We start from the raw sequence: 19731 nt of genomic DNA on the forward strand, positions 1-19731 counted from the left end.
ACGATAGACCGGTTAAGACCTCTAATGAATCGTCAGTGGTGAACTGACCACTCGAAAGGTGTCGACCATCGTAAACCACCACTGTGGGTTATGTTACCTATTGCCTGCCGCTTGAACTTGCAATGTCGGAGGGTGGTATAGGACTTCAAGTCCCATCGCCACACCTTCAATATGCATTCCCGTGATGTCTTTGGAATGATACAATTGTAGAATAGAACATTTTACGATCAACCAAGTCGGTAAGACCGTGATCCACCGGTGATGCTGTATCCCAACCTCACACACACACACACACACACACACACAGACACACACACACACAAAGAAAATTACAGCGGATCGTACAAACTGGAAAATCATAGTAGCAAAAGGACTAGCTGGAGGGGCAAGTAAATTAGTAAATTACGTACTGCATCCACGCCACCTCCATCTCGTCTCGACACAGTGAGCAGAAACTGTCAAAAATCACTTAAACTTAGAACCCTTTGGTCGAATAGTTTATTCGTGCAAGCACCCGCTTGTTGATTTTTCAGGTAGCACAATAGTGTAACGGAGTAGTAGGGAGCTGTGAAGGTGACAGCTTAGTGAATTATGTACACTGTTGCCGCATAAACCATGTCTCGATAGTCGTCTGTAATAGTTTCTTTATGATGCTACTTGGACGAAATGATGCTCAACGAATGAAACTGAGACAACGCTGAGCGTTTTTAAGGTCACGGATAGAGCGAAAGGCTGCTTCCCATAGGCAGAAGGTACATAAGGTGTAGGAGAACTCAGATACTTTTCGCAGGCGACAAAAGATATTCATATCTGGGTGGTGCATTTGAGAGTACCGTGGCAGCATAGGCACGAGCACCAACAGTAGCTTGGCTGTCGGATGCACCCAGTACCAAATGCATATCGATTTATTCATCGTTTGTGCACACCATCGGGAAGCCGCCCTAAATGAACTTGATGGGACCAATTATGATTGTGCACAGCGCTATTAGTAGAAAAATGCATGTATTTTAATGAATACCACTATCATGTCATAGGGTACCCTCATGTGCCGAAATGATGTCCTGCTTACACGGGACGGGAAAGGGGGAAGAAACGTACAAAGAATTAGAAAGGGAACCTGAATTGGATTCCAACCCTAGCTCCATGGTGGACATGGATTTGATGTCTCAGCAGTCTACTCAATGAGCTACGATTTTGATACGGCAGTGCTGGGTGATACACGTTCCCCTGTAGATTCCGATGCATTACTCAATCTGACAGTGTTCCCAGCTCCTTGTTTTCGTACGTAGTTTTCAAAGTGCACCCGATGTGATTTTGCTAGACAAACGTTTGCCTTGAATTGAGGTGAGGAATCACTTGCCGACGTCGAAGGGCAGCAATTTTTCGTCACTCTGTATAATTCATCCCTTTGCACAAACAATTCAGATATGTCTCCCTGTTTGCAGGAGGGGTCCGTGTTCTGTGATTTCCTGATGGTGGATTTTCGATTTACTGTGACTTAAAAAGACTGAAAGGGGTAAGGTGTCGCCTTCCTCCCACCGTTATGAAACACATTATGAAGTCATATTTGTAAGAGAAAAACTAATAAAGTTTTGTGTTGATGCCTTTAGCAGTGAGAACGTATTAGAAGTTACCTCATGGGAAATCTGATTACAAGATGGTGCGGCGGCATCGATTGAGACGGACTGAGAGCGACTGGGACTTCATAGCTTCGCCATTCAAATTTTTGTTTTGAGCAGCTCTTCCACCACCTGCTCTGGACACCAACTCAAGCGAGGGGTGACTTTGATGAACAACCCCCACCTGTTGCCTTTCACAAGCCAAACGCAAGTACTTCCAGCGGTTGGAAAGCCATGGCCGTAGAGTGGCGAAAGCAGCGAACGCCCCCAGATGCCAGATTGACTGCATAACGGCCAAAACATTTTGTCGTAACTGTAGAATTAAAAAAATGTGCCACCGATGTTGAACTTAATGGGTCGGAATTAAAAAGGTGGGACAATTACGTGAGGTGACTAGCAGTACTGTTAATTTACAATTATTACGATTAATTTGTTATTGCAGATCGATAATACAAGGATAAGGCATCTTTAATTAATTGGTTCTGATGAAAGAATTCGCTATGCGCCACCCTTTCATTTCTCCAATTGCCAATATGATACTAATTTGTGTATCTACTTTATCTCTATTTTAAGAGAGTATGGCTGGTGTAGTCTTTCACACCAATTTTGAAAACCTAGTGCTTCGGCACCACTCTTCCGTTTTTACAAACGGAAAGTTCGTATCGTTGTGTCGCAGATGCACAACGTTTCGACTACGGAACAATCTGATAACATGACGAATGCTGATGGACTCTTCTCGCATTACCCCGTCTATCTCGTTGTTTCACTTCTGTATTTTCATGTTCGTGCTCACGCCTAGGTTCCCGCAAATTCTTAAGCAGATCAGTAGTAGCATCCCAGGCTTTCTTAAGGCGATATTCCGAGTCATGATTGATAGGCTTTCCGTTGATTTCAATTTCAGAGGTTTGTATTATCATGGAATGACAAGTTCGGAGGTTTGATTACTATCGATGAAGTGTCCCGAACAGATCTCGGAATGCCTGACCTGCCGACGGTGCTCAGAGATATACATTATGTGATCAACAGTATCCGGACACACCGAAAAACAAACATTTTTTCATATTAGGTGCAGTTTGCTGGCACCTACTGCCGGGTACTCTGTATCAGCGACTTCAGTTGTCATTAGACATGGTGAGAGAGCAGAATGTGGCGCTCCGCAGAACTCACGGACTTCGAACAAGGTCAGGTGATTGGGTGTCACTTGTGTTATACGTCTGCACGCGTCATTTCCACACTCCTAAACATCCCTAAGTCCCCTATTTCCTATGTGATACGGAAGTGGAAGCGTGAAGGGACACGTACAGCACAAAAGCGTACAGGCCGACCTCGTCTGTTGACAGAGACCGCCGACAGTTGAAGAGGGTTCTAATGTGTAATAGGCAGACATCTATCCAGACTATCACACAAGAATTCCAAACTGCATTACGATCCACTGCAAGTACTATGACACTTAGCGGGAGCCCGCATCTCGTGGTCGTGCGGTAGCGTTCTCGCTTCCCACGCCCGGGTTCCCGGGTTCGATTCCCGGCGGGGTCAGGGATTTTCTCTGCCTCGTGATGGCTGGGTGTTGTGTGCTGTCCTTAGGTTAGTTAGGTTTAAGTAGTTCTAAGTTCTAGGGGACTGATGACCATAGATGTTAAGTCCCATAGTGCTCAGAGCCAGCCACTTAGCGGGAGGTGAGAAAACTTGCATTTCGTGGTCGAGCGGCTGTTCATAAGCCACACAACACGCTGGTAGATGCCAAACGACGCCTCTCTAGGTGTAAGGAGGGTAAACATTGGACGATTATACAGTGGAAAAACGTTATGTGGAGTGAAGAATCACGGGACACAATGTGGCGATACGATGGCGGGGTGCGGGTATGGCGAACGCCCGGTGAACGAACAGCTGCCAGCGTGTGTATTGCCAACAGTAAAATTCGTAGTGGGTGGTGTTATGGTGTGGTTGTGTTTTTTTATGGAGGGGCTTGCACTCCTTTTTATTTTGCATGACACTATCACAGCACAGGTATACATTGATGTTTTAAGCCCCTTCTTGCTTCCCACTGTTGAAGAGAAATTCGGGGATGCCGATTGCATCTTTCAACACGATCGAGCACCTGTTCATAACACACGGCCTGTGGCAGAGTGGTTACACGTCAATAACATACCTGTAATGGACTGTCCTGCACAGAGTCCTGACCTGAATCCTATAGAACACCTTTGGGTTCTGGAACGCTGACTTCGTGCCAGACCTCACCGACCGAGAATAATACCACTCTTCAGTGCAGCACTCCGTGAATAACGGGCTGCCATTCCCCAAGAAAGCTTGAAGAATCAGACTGAAGTGGCCTGCGAAAGTGGAAGCTGTCATCAAGGCTGAGGGTGGGCCAACACCATATAGAATTCCAGCTTTACCGATAGATGGCGGCACGAACTTGTAAGTCATTTTTCATCCAGGTGTCCGGATACTTTTGATCACATAGTGTAAGTAGAAGCCTCTCAAGTCTCGTGGTAGCAGAGGATCAGTGCCTCTGAAAATGACGCTCCGCTCTCAAATGATGATATGTCCACTCGAATGAGTTTTTCCTTACAGTAATAACAGTTCGAAATGTGATATCTGTCGAGAAAGAATTGATGCCCACTGTTCTTCTAACAATGTTTTTCACCTATACCCAGCTGCATACAAACGAAATTTGAAGTATGGAGTTGTCTGAGGAGAGCTTCGAAATCTGAAGTATGGAGTTGTCTGAGGAGAGCTAATGTTTCAGCTTCAAAAGTATACTGATGCAGAGATTTCCTTTTAGATTTCCTACACGTACGACGAATTTGGGTGTTCATTTCATATTCATTACAATGTAGCAGTACACAATGGCGTCCCAGTTCATCATACACGGCGCTTATCGTTTTGGTGTGGGCTGTCGGAGTTTGTCATCGAGGAAGCGTCTGTAACAGATGTAATAGGACTCATCTGGAACCGCTACTTTTAGCCACTGAGCAATGCGGTGATACCATTAGATTATCTGTGGTTTCTGTTTCAGTCACTAAGGGTGTGTTTATGCTAGCGCCTTACTACTTGCTGCTAGCCAGCACGGCTCCGCACTGACGAAACAAGCTCACTGAGTGTTTCCGGTTTACTTAATCTTCTCACCCAGCTGCTCAATACGATCCTCTCTATGCAATGATACCAACTCTGTTCGTGTTGCGCACCGTGACCATAGCCGCATGTTCTGAAAGTTGAACCGTGGCTGGCTTCTTCACGGTCAGTCCACGAGTCCTGTGTTGTAGCACTGTGTGAACAGCGTTAGGTTAACTGCCGCCAGTGAGCAGCAAGCACCAAAGTTGCGGCATAACTGTATCATGGCTGCTGGCGAGTAGCGACATGTGATGTGCGAGCAGCGAGGCTCCCTCATAAAAGTACCCTTTACAAGTGGTGTCGAACCAGCGCAACAGACAGTTCGATAACCGCTGCAGCTCCGACTTAACAGAGTGGGAAAAGCTGTAGAGTCTACAATGAGCTCGCGAACAAGGGGATGTTTGTTGTATGCAGTGGGAACATTGCGTGGTCCAGTGAACTCTCGTCACCCCGTAAGTCCCGTAGATTCACTGATTCCACATATGAACTGGTGTCACAGTAGGACGATATACACAAAATAAAATGTCAGTGATTGACATATTCATTTCCTGGAGATTGATTATTTTGCTCAATTTGGAAACGCCCACACGTGAAACTGCACCTTCTGGCGTCAGTGTCTGAAACAAGAAACTGCATTTGACCGTTTTTTTGTTGGGTGATTTGGGTGTAACAATGACCTTACTGTTTATACAAAGGTAATCGTTCAGTTCATAAGGGTCAATCTTCCTGGAACTTGCAGTTTGCCCAAAGATTACTGTACAGCTGCTTGGTGCGTTGTTTCTCTAATTCTGTGGAGGTAGTTGCAGCAACAATGAACAATAATTACGCAACACGAGCGTCGCCAGTGAATGTTAGTGGTGGACGGATAGATGGAGGCCAAGTACGATTCAGGTGGTTACTGGAAGTGACTGGCACTGGTAGACTTGGATCCTCCATTATGTTTGCCAAAAAAAATTGTTCAGAAAATCTATTTTCGCCAATTTTTCTTTAGAGCACATACTGGAGATCACATACATGTAGTTGTAGTTATTAATGCCATTTAATTTGTTAACTTTTATCTAAAAATAGGATTTTTACCATACGTTGAAAATCCCTGGTGAAGGCAAATTTCAACCGGTCTTTGAATTAATATCAGTGACTGCACAATTACAGTCTTACTTCATTTAGTGCTCGAGTCTTATCTACTTGTATGATAAAGTGCCAGTGATATGAAGGAAGTGGTGAACTGACAATAAAACTTCATGGATGAACGACGCCCATCTTTGAAATGTTAAAGTTACACTTTGGCGACAAGAAAGCGTCGTAGAAGAGACATGAAACAAAGAAAACCCGCCTGCTATTAAGCGGATAATGGAGGCATAAAAAAGCTTTTCCAAACTTCTACTATTTACTTTACCTTTAAACTTGCATATTCCTTTTTACAACCTGATAACTTTCGCTCAAATATGGTCATTTTCAGATCAATGAAGTTGCTTAAACAGGCCATTCTATCCATAAGGAACTACAGAAGACAGTTTTCTGACGCATAGTACTATGTGGGTAAGAAGGAACGGATACTACACATCTACCGTATTCTGATACGTAGTTCGATAGTGAAATGAATTGTTACTTACACAATTACACAGTACAACACTATTAAAGGGTCATTTTTCGAACACCCTTAACTGTCTCAAATTACGACGGAAAAGTTTGAAATTTGACTCAAGGTGCCTATAACCGTTGTTTGTAACTATGCAAAAGTATGGCGCCCTGCGATGTCTCCATCGGGCGCCGCTACGCTCCAAACTGAAAGGTGACGACACATGCGGAAAAAAAAGGGCCAGACCTGACAAGTTCATGTGAGGTGTTAAGTGGTTTAATGGTATCACATTGACACCAAGTTACACCACAATTCTGCCCAATGCCGCCGTGTTCATGTCACACGATGGGATGGTCGTCACACTCGTTCATAGCCAGTTTTCAACAGCTCTTTTGACGTCTCTGCGATGGAGGTCAGAATTGCGACACCCAGAGTTGAAAGCACGCTGTTTCGTTATGGGTAGCCGAAAAAAAAATATTTCAGGCACATCACCGCTGGCAATCGATATGAAAAGACCTCAGGAGGTGGCATAAATGGCGCCAATGCAACGACCCCTTCTCACACATTTCGCTGTCGGAAACCAAAATTCGTAGTGCGATTAGCAACAGGACAGATAAAATGTGGGTAAGAGTGTTTGACGACGTTTCCGTCGCGTGACATAACACTGAGCAGAATTGCGGTAAAATTTGGTGTCAATGTAATATCATTATCCCAACCTCACCTGTGTTTTGACTTTTATACAGGAAGTTGTAGGCACCTTGAATCAAATTTCAAATTTTTACGTTGCAATGGGAGACAGTTACGGGATTTCCAGAGAGTGACACTTTATTTGTATTGCGCAGTGTACACAGCTCTGAAGACTTTAAATCCAACCATCTCTCCACCACCCTTAAGCATTTATCTAATAGGGATCGCTAAAATCTATACGTCACTATTGAAACAACTCAACCGCTATCGTTGTTAAATAGTCTTCAGGAATTCTGTTGCTGTTCTGATACACAGGTCGGTGACAGAACTCTGGGAATCGGTTTTCTCGACCCAATGTCTCTTATAGGCTTTTGTTCGAAAGCAGGAATGCATGCCGAAGTTTGGAACTAAAGACGAAATGTCACTGGTCCGTACGGCAATCGAAGAAGATTTATGGAGCGTTTAGTTGCTCAACATGTCTTCATCAGATGGATACTGGTAGAATTAGCGATAATATAGCGAACGGTATTTACATAAATGTATAACGGTGATTCGATCGATGGAGATGTTGTGACGATCTGATTTTCCTGTTTTCTTCGTAGCCCCTACATGTTGTCGATGCCAAAACGAATCTAGATATTACATCTTGACACTCTGGCAACCATCTCACTCTGTGACAACAAACTGGACTTCAATATTCTTGCTATAAGGGCGATAACGTTCTTGTTCGTAAATCGAAGTTCGATACATTGCCGTGCAAAGAAAATCATATAGCTGTACACTTCTTATCGGCATGATGTTCCAACGCCCATTCGAACGATCGTATTTGGAATTAACTAGAGTAGCAGTTGCGAGTCGGTTCTGTTCATCTAAAGGCTAACAGCAGTTATACACCAGGAATCCGGATGAAGAATTTATTGGAAATGCGTGCTGTTGCCCATATGATTTGGTTTTTTAGAAAGGAGTAGGTTTGTTATTCCATAGTACCCGGTTTTTACCACCAGAGGACGAAGAAAGCAAGGTGGAAAATGAAGAATAAAAGTTAAATAGCATGAATGTGTATGTAGACTGGAATAAAAAATGATAACTCGGGGAAACAACGAAAGGAACGCGTTTCCTTCTAGTTGAGGAACTCACCGCAAATCGCAAGGGCCCCACTGGAGGAGCAGCGTAGGGCAGGCCCTGGAAGTTCCAGTAGGGCGTGCCGCGGACGCTGGTCGTCCTGTAGCCCCGCACCAGGCCTCCAGACACCCGCACAGTGGCGTAGTCGGCCTCCTGCAGAGACACAGGGAAAGGTGTGTGAGGGATCTCACTCTTGTGACAAAGCAAATCAGTCATTTATTGTGTAGGCTAGTTGCGGATGTGCCATACACTGTTTCCCTTCCTACGGTCAATCGAATTACCGTGCCTCCTATACTTCGTCTGAGCTGTGAAATAGTTAACATCTATTCATATCCAATACAATAACTGTTCTTTAACTATAACACGAAAATCGTATCATTTTTGCTGCTGTCTCAGTTTGAAACGCTCTGCGGCCCATTAACTGACCATTGGTCACATTAGTGCAGCAGCATTTTACGCACAGCCTCAAAATAATAGCACCCAGTGGTCTTCTCACAGATGAACAGTGAGTCAACGTAGCTGCATCCCATGTGGTAAGTAAAACCGAGCATATGAAAGGATGAAATGAATCTATAGTACACACGCTCACGTCCCCATAACAGATAGGTAGCAAATATGTAATATAACGTTTCTATACCTTCAGCGACCTGGAATGTTTCGTTGCCAACTTAGGAACGTTTACTTGACATTCGCGGTCTAGAGTAGTTAATTAACGTTGATTGGTCCATTGGGGCTGAGTTTGAGTTGTTTGGAAGGGTATCTCGTTAGCGAAACAGTGGCCCAGGTTTCCCATTTTTCGCGGTATATGTTACAGTATAATTAATGTTCGGCTCTACTTTACTTACCTTAAACGAGGACTCGCCTTTGATGTTAGATGTTGAATGGACTCATTAACGTCTCGGATGAATTTATAATCTTACTTATTTTTCGAACAGTTGCCTTATTGAGAAATTATATAGGGTGAACGGGAGAGTGGATGGGGGTGGGGTGGGGGGGGGGGGGGAAGAAAACGTGTAAAACAGAAACTTAAACCTAACTAACCAAAGGACATCACACACATCCATGCCCGAGGTAGGATTCGAACCTGCAACGGTAGCGGTCGGGCGGCTCCAGACTGTAGCGGCTAGAACCGCTCGGCCACCCCTGCCGGCAGAACAGAAAAAGTGAAGAGGAATACAAGATCTGTCAAATGAAAGCAACGGTTTACTGTTCTCATAATATGGATTATACTCAAAGCAAAAAATGTAATAGAGTACTGAGGCACAGCAAAAGTGAAATTATCTATTAATATGACATCAAAGTTGGGGAACACGTATTTGATGATCTATACGAATTCTGTTACCTTGGAAGCAAAATAATGTTAGATGGATGATGGTGTAAGACGCAGTGTAGCAGAATGAACGAGGGCATTCATGTCCAAGAGAAATGTACGAGTATGTAACAAAGACTCTAATTTGAAAAATAATTTTGTTTCAATAGACTGCTGGAGTGGAGCAATTCATGGAAATGAGTTATGGGCTTTGGGAAACCTGGAAGGAAATGAAACCGAACCGTCCGAGATGTGAAGCAACGAGTGGATGCTGAAAACAAAGAGCTCACAGCAGAATCGAGAGAACAGATATAAGCGAAAAACTCTAGAGGAAGAGATATGATGATTTAATATGCGTCAAGACTTCGGGGAATGCAAGAGGGAGACGTAGAGAGCAAAAATTGGAAGGTGAGACGCAGACTGGAATATATACAGCCAATAACTGAGGACATCGGATGTAAGACCTTTCTGAGACAAAGAGATTAGCATAAGAGAAGAAATAGTGGCCGGCCGCTTCAAGCCAGTCAGATGTTTATTGTTTTTTATTTCACAAAAATGTAATGGAAGTAGTCACTGCTGGCGGAGATCAATGAATTTACGCTTTTCCAAAATTCTTTTCGAACTGAACAAACAACGAATGTAGCATGGCACGTTTCTATTGTCAAATGGAGAAACATTCTGTACCGCTGCCGAAAGTGGCTCTTTTATATAAACGTGTGCGTGTTGACACACCCTTATATTTGAGAATATGGATGTAACTTAAAGTGCAGACACATGTTCCTCCTGTGATCTGTACAACAATATCTTGTTTTTGTGCCCGCCCGGCTGGCCGCGAGGTCTAACGCGCTTCTTCACGAGCGGGAAGGCGTGCCGGTCCCCGACACGAATTCGCTCGATGGATTAGTGTCGAGGTCCGGTGTGCCTGTGGATGGTTTTTAAGGCGGTTCAAAAAATGGCTCTGAGCACTATGGGACTCGACTGCTGTGGTCATAAGTCCCCTAGAACTTAGAACTACTTAAACCTAACTAATCTAAGGACAGCACACAACACCCAGCCATCACGAGGCAGAGAAAATCCCTGACCCCGCCGGGAATCGAACCCGGGAACCCGGGCGTGGGAAGCGAGAACGCTACCGCACGACCACGAGATGCGGGCTTTTAAGGCGGTTTTCCATCTACCTCAGAGAATGCGGGCTGGTTCCCCTTATTCCGCCTCATTTACACTATGTCGGCGATTGCTGCGCAAACACTTCTCCACGTACGCGTACACCATAATTACTCTACCACGTAAACATGTAGGGCTACACTCGTCTGGTATGAGACGTTCACTGGAGTGGGGAGGTGTGTCCACTGGGGGCCGACACTCTCAATAACTCTGGGTTTGTGGGTCGGCAGTGGGGTGGGTGGACTGCTGTGGTCTGTTACGGGGTTGTGAACCACTGTGTGCTACGGCGGCATGAAGCCTCTCCGTCGTTTCTAAGTCCTCGGTTTAGTACATACAATACACACATAATATCTTGTTTACCGTTTCGATCATTATTTGTTTTTTTATTATCGATTACCGGAATCGATCTGATAGCATATCATCTTCGGTTCTCAATGCACGGAACAACTGCACTTCTGCACTTTGGTCGTATCAACATTTATTTATTTATTAATTTCTTGCTGGAAGAAGACGGAAAAGAAGTACATGAAATATATTTTCAGTTGCGGACATGGAAAACCATTAGCCGCATAATGGAATGAAGAGAATGAAAATTTGTGCCGGACCAGGACTCGAACTCGAATTTCCCGTTTATCGCGGGGGGTTGCTTTCCCACGCGAGTATCCCAGCACAAATCATGGCTAGACCCAAAACTTTCATATGTCTTCAGCCGAATGTCTACGAACTGTACTCGTACATCCGCTATGTGTATTCCCGTACAGAAAAGACATTCTACTTGAAAGTCGCTTGCCCGGTGTCGGTGTATAAATGCAATAGTGCAGTACCTATACTATTCCGAATTACGATATATTGTTCCTTTGGACATGCGTGTAGTGCCTGTGTTATTCCGAATTTCGATGCAGTTACAAAATGGTTCAAATGGCTCTGAGCGTTATGGGACTTAACATCTGTGGTCATCAGTCCCCTAGAACTTAGAACTACTTAAACCTAATTAATCTAAGGACATCACACACATCCATGCCTGAGGCAGGATTCGAACCTGCGACCGTAGTAGTCGCGCGGTTCCGGACTGAGCGCCTAGAACCGCGAGACCACCGCGGCCGGCGATGCAGTTACATTTGATCGTAATTCGGAATAATACAGATATTTGGAAGTACCTGCCTCTTACGATCATACACACAGATATTTGGGTCTGGCCGTGACTCGTGGTCGGATAACCATACGGTAAATCGAGCGCTCGCAATAAGCGTGAAATCCGTTCGAGTCCTGGTTCAGCATAGATTTTCATTGCCGTGATTCCATTATACCGCTGATGGTTGCCAATATTTGCAACTGCGAATACATTATTTTCAGGTATTTCATAACGGTTATAGCCGTCGCAGTGTCTGTTCCTTCGGACATACATGCTCGTACGAAGGACCATTGTATCGTAATTCGGAATAACCCAGGCACTGGCTTATCGTAAAAAAGAAGCAATAAGACCAATGCACAATTGTTCTCTGCATTGAGATCTGAAGATGATATGCAGGCAAGATCGAAACCTGTGATCAATAATAAAAATCAAATAAACATCCAGACGGTAAACAAGATGATGTGAGTATATTGTATGTATTAAACCAGGGACCTCGAAGCGATGGCGAGGCTTCGTCCCGCCGTAGCACCCAGTCGTTCAAGCTAGCCAGATAGAATCCACGCATTATTAATCAAGCAGTAATTCAGATTCTGTTTTTCTTTATTATATTAAGAAAGATAACGATTTCCTGAGACATGTCGTCTATTTGGTGTATTTTCCTTAGACTGACCCCGCAATAAGTGACGAAATCATTTACTTGCATAGCGCGGTACCCGTAAAACTAGTAGGTTCAGTTGAAATACAGTCTTTCGGTACCGCATTAAGTATATTTATTCTCCATGAATAAAATGCTCCCACTGTTGCCTCTTTCAGCTCGTTTCCAAGTCTGCATCTGTCAACGGTTGGATGGTAGATTTTGCCCAAACAATTTTAAACTGCTGGAAATTACTTGCAAACTGTTCACTTGACACCGAATTGCTGTGAAGTACCTGCCTCTTACGATCATACACACTACAGTAATTTACTGGAAAACATTCACTATAAATTATTTCCTCAAAGTTTGCAACTGCAAATGGCGGAACACTAATTTTAACGAGAGTGAACATGTGGCAATCCACATTCTGGTTCCTTTCGTACAGTCGTCGAGAGGTAGCCCTCTTATTCATTGACAGAGACAGGTCTTCATGTTCTTGTTGAAGTACGCGACAGTAAGAAACGACGAAGAAGGTTGCCGTGTAGTGGTAGAGGAAGGCAGCCTGCACGATTATAGTCTTTCAACAATCTGCTTGTCGATCGCTACTACTTTAGCGAACTCAGTCGCAGAGGCGAGTTTTAAGAGACTACATATTCATGGAGCATGACTAAGCGAAAAAGGGAAAAACTATTAATATTTGAAAGTAGAGTAATGAGGAAGATATGGGGACCAGTTCTAGATAACGGAGACTGGAGGAGGAGGCGGAAAAACGAGGAAATCTACTTTCTGATGCGACAACCAACTATCCTACAGAAGATAATGAGCAAAAGAATACAATGGGTGGGCCATGTAGCCCGAATGCTAGATGGAAGACAGGCGAAGATGGTACTAGCGGCGAACCCAAACACCAAACGCCCCATTGGACGACCAAGGCAGCGCTGGATGTATGACCTGGCGAAGGACCTAGCAGCCCTGGGAATTGAAGACACCTGGAGGAACCGGGCACAAAACAGGAAGGAATGGAGGTAGCTTGTGGAAGCAGCGCGTGGTCTGCAGGGCCTGTGATCGCTGAATATTTATCTATGTATCACATATTCAGATAGTTTATACGTAATTAAGTAAGTTGGTTTCACCCACTGATGAGATACTTATCCAAAGTCGATGTGACACGGTAAATTATTGTTCTCAACTACAGTAATGACTTACCTGAGCTGTACAAAGGACGAGGCCTATAGCTAATACGTAAGCTGCACACCACATTGCGTAACGACAGTGCTCTCTTAGACGCCAGAATGTCGACTGAGTGTTTGTGGACGATATCTGCATTATCATTGTCAGAAAGCAGTGCTTCAAAATCTAGTCAAGTGTTAATACCAGTCAAGATAATCAGTCACTCTCGCTTGACGTTATCGTCAAATCTGGAGATAAAAGACAGTTATCAGCAGTCTGATGCTTTCCAACAGAACTTAATAATACAGTAATGAACTCCAATCGCTGAAACTTTACGTGACAATTTTTTCGTTAGGAAGGAGTCATGACCTACATTTTACAGTGGCTTATAAATAATGTAAGAGTTGAGTCAAATTTACAAAGAAAATGGTGGTATGAGCTCACATGAGTGTAACGTCGCACCCTCTCTAGCCTTGAACGTCTCGAATATTGTTTGATACAGCCGTTGTAGCCCGTTCTGACTAAGATAGCCCACAATTGTAGTAACTGGGTCTTGATATGATGGATGCTGTGACTGAGACGGAGTTGACGTCCGGGCTGGTCCCAGACACGTTCTATGAGAGACATATTTTGACATATTGTTCACAAATGCGAGTACCTCTACATTACTTATTTCATGTAGAAGCTTGCCACGTGTGGACGAGCATTGTCCTGTTGAAAAGTGGCACCACAATACTGTTGCATAGGAGGTAACACATGAGGAAGCCCGTCAAGCACGGTTGTGTCGTCTATCACTACCAGTCGTTTCCTGAAGTCATACCTGATGGCTCCTCACACAATGAGTTCAGGAGTAACATCACGGTGCCTCTTTAAAACATTGGAAGAATCGACCATTCTGCCTGTCGCTGCCATACTCGCCCACGACCGTCAGTTGGGGTGGTGCAGAACCACAATGCATGGCTGAGTAGAATGCACTACCATTCATCTGTAGTCCATGCTTCTCCGTTGTGGCACCACCCCACACGAAGCTACGCTTGGGACGCTAAATCCCTAGTCCGGCGGTTGCTAGTTTTGCACTGATTCAGTGGGATGACACAAAATGTTACATGGAGGCCACTACGTGTTCTAGGATGGCAGGTGCGGACAGCGGGGGTAACAGTGTTCTTGGTGCATAATAAAACGATCGTCCCTCATGATAGCCAGACGTTGTCGACCGAATCTTGGCGACAGCTGCCTCACGTTGCAAGATTCAATCTGCTGGCCAAATGGAGACAACACAGTAAGTCCCATACGATGTCTCAGGTCCTGATAAAGCTCTCCGAGACGAGTTCGTGACGCTGTTTACGCCAGTTACATCCAGTACGAGGTCTGGTAAAAACACTAAATACTGACATGACCTTCCCCATGAACCATGGACCTTGCCGTTGGTGGGGAGGCTTGCGTGCCTCAGCGATACAGATGGCCGTACCGTAGGTGCAACCACAACGGAGGGGTATCTGTTGAGAGGCCAGACAAACGTGTGGTTCCTAAAGAGGGGCAGCAGCCTTTTCAGTACTCGTATATGCCAACTAGCTCTGCAGATGATGAAGAAATTGAAGAAATGTATGATGAGATAAAAGAAATTATTCAGGTAGTGAAGGGAGACGAAAATTTAATAGTCATGGGTGACTGGAATTCGAGAGTAGGAAAAGGTAGAGAAAGAAACATAGTAGGTGAAAATGGAATGGGGCTAAGAAATGAGAGAGGAAGTCGCCTGGTAGAGTTTTCCACAGAGCATAACTTAATCATAGCTAACACTTGGTTCAAGAATCATGAAAGAAGGTTGTATACATGGAAGAATTCTGCAGATACTAGAAGGTATCAGATAGATTATATAATGGTAAGACAGAGATTTAGGAACCAGGTTTTAAATTGTAAAACATTTCCAGGGGCAGATGTAGACTCTGACTATAAGGGAACAATTGACAGGAATGGGGGAAAGAAGTACAGTAGAAGAAGAATGAGTAGCTCTGAGGGATGAAGTAGTGAAGGCAGCAGAGGATCAAGTAGGTAAAAAGACGAGGGCTAGTAGAAACCCTTGAGTAACAGAAGAAATATTGAATTTAATTGATGAAAGGAGAAAATATAAAAATGCAGTAAATGAAGCAGGCAAAAAGGAATACAAACGTCTAAAAAATGAGATTGACAGGAAGTGCAAAATGGCTAAGCAGGGACAAACTTAAGGATGTAGAGGCTTATCTCACTAGGGGTAAGATAGATACTGCCTACAGGAAAATTAAAGAGACCTTTGGAGAAAAGAGAACTACTTGTATGAATATCAAGAGCTCAGATGGAAACCCAGTTCTAAGCAAAGAAGGGAAAGCAGAAAGGTGGTAGGAGTATATAGAGGGTCTATACAAGGGCGATGTACTTGAGGACAATATTAAGGAAATGGAAGAGGATGTAGATGAAGATGAAATGGGAGATATGATACTGCGTGAAGAGTTTGACAGAGCACTGAAAGACCTGAGTGGAAACAAGGCCCCGGGAGTAGACAACATTCTATTAGAACTACTGACTGCCTTGGGAGAGCCAGTCCTGACAAAACTCTACCATCTGGTGAGCAAGATGTATGAGACAGGCGAAATACCCTCAGACTTCAAGAAGAATATAATAATTCCAATCCCAAAGAAAGCAGGTGTTGACAGATGTGAAAATTACCGAACTATCAGTTTAATAAGTGACAGCTGCAAAATACTAACGTGAATTCTTTATAGACGAATGGAGAAATTGGTGGAAGCCGACCTCGGGGAAGATCAGTTTGGATTCCGTAGAAAGGCTATTTACAATATGTACAGAAACCAGATGGCAGTTATACGAGTCGAGGGACATAAAAGGGAGGCAGTGGTTGGGAAGGGAGTGAGACAGGTTTGTAGCCTCTCCCCGATGTTATTCAATCTGTATATTGAGCAAGCAGTAAAGGAAACAAAAGAAAAATTCGGAGTAGGTATTAAAATCCATGGAGAAGAAATAAAAACTTTGAGGTTCGCCGATGACATTGTAATTCTATCAGAGACAGCAAAGGACTTGGAAAAGCAGTTGAACGGAATGGACAGTGTCTTGAAAGGAGGATATAAGATGAACATCAACAAAAGCAAAACGAGGATAATGGAGTGTTGTCGAATTAAGTTGGGTGATGCTGAGGGAATTAGATTAGGAAATGAGACACTCAAAGTAGTAAAGGAGTTTTGCTATTTGGGGAGCAAAATAACCGATGATGTTCGAAGTAGACGAGATATGAAATGTAGACTGGCAATGGCAGGGAAAGCGTTTCTGAAGAAGAGAAATTTGTTAACATCGAGTATAGATTTAAGTGTCAGGTAGTCGTTGCTGAAAGTATTTGTATGGAGTGTAGCCATGTATGGAAGTGAAACATGGACGATAAATAGTTTGGACAAGAAGAGAATAGAAGCTTTCGAAATGTGGTGCTACAGAAGAATGCTGAAGATTAGATGGGTAGATCACATAACTAATGATGAAGTATTGAATAGAATTGGGGAGAAGAGGAATATGTGGCACAACTTAACAAAAAGAAGGGACCGGTTAGTAGGACATCTTCTGAGGCATCAAAGGATCACAAATTTAGCATTGGAGGGCAGCGTGGAGGATAAAAATCGTAGAGGGGGACCAAGAGATGAATACACTAAGCAGATTCAGAAGGACGTAGGTTGCAGTAAGTACTGGGAGATGAAGAAGCTTGCACAGGATAGGGTACCATGGAGATCTGCATCAAACCAGTCTCAGGACTGAAGACGGCAAAAACAACAACAACTGACATGACAGTGCACTTTGGTGGCCGCTCTACCTATCGCAGAGAATTGCAGCTATAGTAATCTACATACCCCCGGTGGTACGTATGTGGACTAACTCACACTGACATCGGAGGATGTCTTCTGAGTGCTTCCCTTTTTTGTCAGGTAGTGTGTTAATGTTTACTTCTGATTATGTTCTGAGTATTAAACATTTATGTATATGTAATCTGCGAAAATATTATTTTATAGTTTAACTGTCTATGTACTCGGTCGACAGCCAAAATAGTAACGATAGGGTAGTAAAAGTTTGAGTGAAGTGTGTCTATGATGTGAAGGTAATAGCGCCTCAATGGAAAACGAGGAGGCGTGAGAGAGCGCGCAAACGGAGGACAAACGCAAAACTAACACATGTTCGGATAAGAAATTACTGAGCCGAACGATCACTGGATCCGCTGGTGAAGACGTGCAGTTCTTAAACTTTTCTCCATGGGACTTGTTCATAACAAGAGGAGCCACTTATAAGTCATGTATACATTGCGGTTAAAACCACATAATGTTCGACTACGACGACACAGTGTGTACCCTCTAGGGAATTTACTGTTGACCTTTGCATTTTAAAACACATTGGCCAGAATTTAGTTTTATTTACGTGTGCGTAGAGACTGTTATTCACCCAAATCATAATAACTACGACAGGTTCCTAGACTGAGTCCTAAAATTTAGCTTTGCTTCATAATTAGAACCAAAAGCCGGTCGGGGTGGCCGAGCGGTTCTAGGCGCTACAGTGTGGAACCGCTCGACCACTACGGTCGCAGTTTCGAATGCTGCGTCAGGCATGCATGTGTGTGATGTCCTTAGGTTTAGTTAGGTTTAAGTAGTTTTAAGTTATAGGGGACTGATGACCTCAGAAGTTAAGTCCCATAGTGTTCAGAGCCATTTGAACCAAAGAGTTGTAAGAAGGGGAGCTACAGAATGCTCCCCGCTATTTATGTTGCTCAAACATTCGCAGATCTTAAATTCGATGTAAGTTGAAATTTCCAAATAGAATGTAACGAAAGTAGCCGTACGGACACAGAAAACGCGCAGAATGGCGCTGCGGTTTCTCTGCGAGTCAGCCCTTGCATAAATCTACAGCAGGTGACGCTACAGCTCTGGCGGCAACAAATTGGCCTCGGCCGGGCTGCAGACGAGCTGCGCTAACCACGAACGACGCGCGCGGTGCGCCGGCCGTCACACGCGTGCCTCTAATGTGGATTTACAGCGACACAGCGCGTGCCGTACGCTGCCGCCAAGCGGCGTGGGCCGTTCTTGTCAGAGCAGCCAGCGTCCGCAATTTGTATCCATCCGGTGAGCCTGTTTCATGATCACATGATACCTGCTCGACGGTTGCATACCGATTACCAAGAGCTCAACTCATCTCACATTATTTCAGCAAACCTTATAGAAACTGAAATTTGATACTCTTTACGGACGTTATGCACCTGTGGGAAAAATGCTGAATGGAGAAAACTGTACTTAATAATTCAACAAAATTAAGTGAGGGAGGGTTTTGTAACTGGTGAGAAATCGCTTGTACGCTTGTACAAGGGTCAGTCATAGGTCCACTATTGCTTCACATATTTCTAACGACCTTTCGTCTAACATACACTGAGGTGACGAAAGTCATGGGATACCGATGCGCCGTCAGCTGTGGCCGAGTGGTTCTAGGCGCTTCAGTCCGAGACCGCGCTGCTGCTACGGTCACAGGTTCGAATACTGTCTCTGGCATGGATGTGCGTGATGTCCGTAGGTTAGTTAGGTTTAAGTAGTTCTATATCTAGGGGACTGATGACCTCAGATGTTAAGTCCCATAGTGCTTAGAGCCATTTGAACCATTTGCTACCGATGCTCACGTACACGAATGGCGGTAATCGCTCATACATGGTATAAAAGGGCAGTGCATTGGCGGAGCTGTCATTTGTAGTCAGCGGATTCATGTGAAACGTTTCCGGCTTGATTATGGTCGCATGACTGGAAACAGCAGACTCTGGGCGGCGAATCAGATTTGGAGCAAGACGCATGGGATATTTCATTCCGGAAATCGTTTAGAAATTCAGTATTCCGGTACCCACAGTGTCAAGTGTGTGCCGAGAATATCAGATTTCAGGCATTACCTCCCACCACGGACAACGCAGTGGTCGACGGCCTTCACTTAGCGACCGAGAGCAGCGGCGTTTGCGCAGAGTTACCAGGGATAAGAGACAAGCAACACTGCATGAAATAACAGTAGAAATCAATGTCTTACAGGAAGAACGTACCCGTCAGTACAGTGCGGCGATATTTGGCGTCAGTGGGCCATGGCAGCAGACGACCGACGAGCGTGCTTTTGCTAACGACGCGACACCACCTGCAGCGGCTCTCACAGCCTCGT

The 19731-nt window shown here is 44.3% G+C and overlaps 1 protein-coding gene across 1 annotated transcript in view; it reads right to left on the reverse strand.

Moving 5' to 3' along the window:
• Positions 1–13646, reverse strand: part of LOC126237656 (acetylcholinesterase-like) — a 129280-nt gene extending 115634 nt beyond the window's left edge. The window contains exons 1-2 of the mRNA XM_049947740.1: positions 13567–13646; positions 8137–8274 (exon numbers count right to left, since the gene is read on the reverse strand). Of these exons, the coding sequence (XP_049803697.1) occupies positions 8137–8274; positions 13567–13620 (192 nt within the window). The 5' untranslated portion in view covers positions 13621–13646. The remainder of the gene's footprint in view (positions 1–8136; positions 8275–13566) is intronic.
• Positions 13647–19731: the final 6085 nt, after the last annotated feature.

This window comes from Schistocerca nitens, chromosome 1, assembly GCF_023898315.1.
Source record: "Schistocerca nitens isolate TAMUIC-IGC-003100 chromosome 1, iqSchNite1.1, whole genome shotgun sequence".
Taxonomy (NCBI): Eukaryota; Metazoa; Arthropoda; class Insecta; order Orthoptera; family Acrididae; genus Schistocerca; species Schistocerca nitens.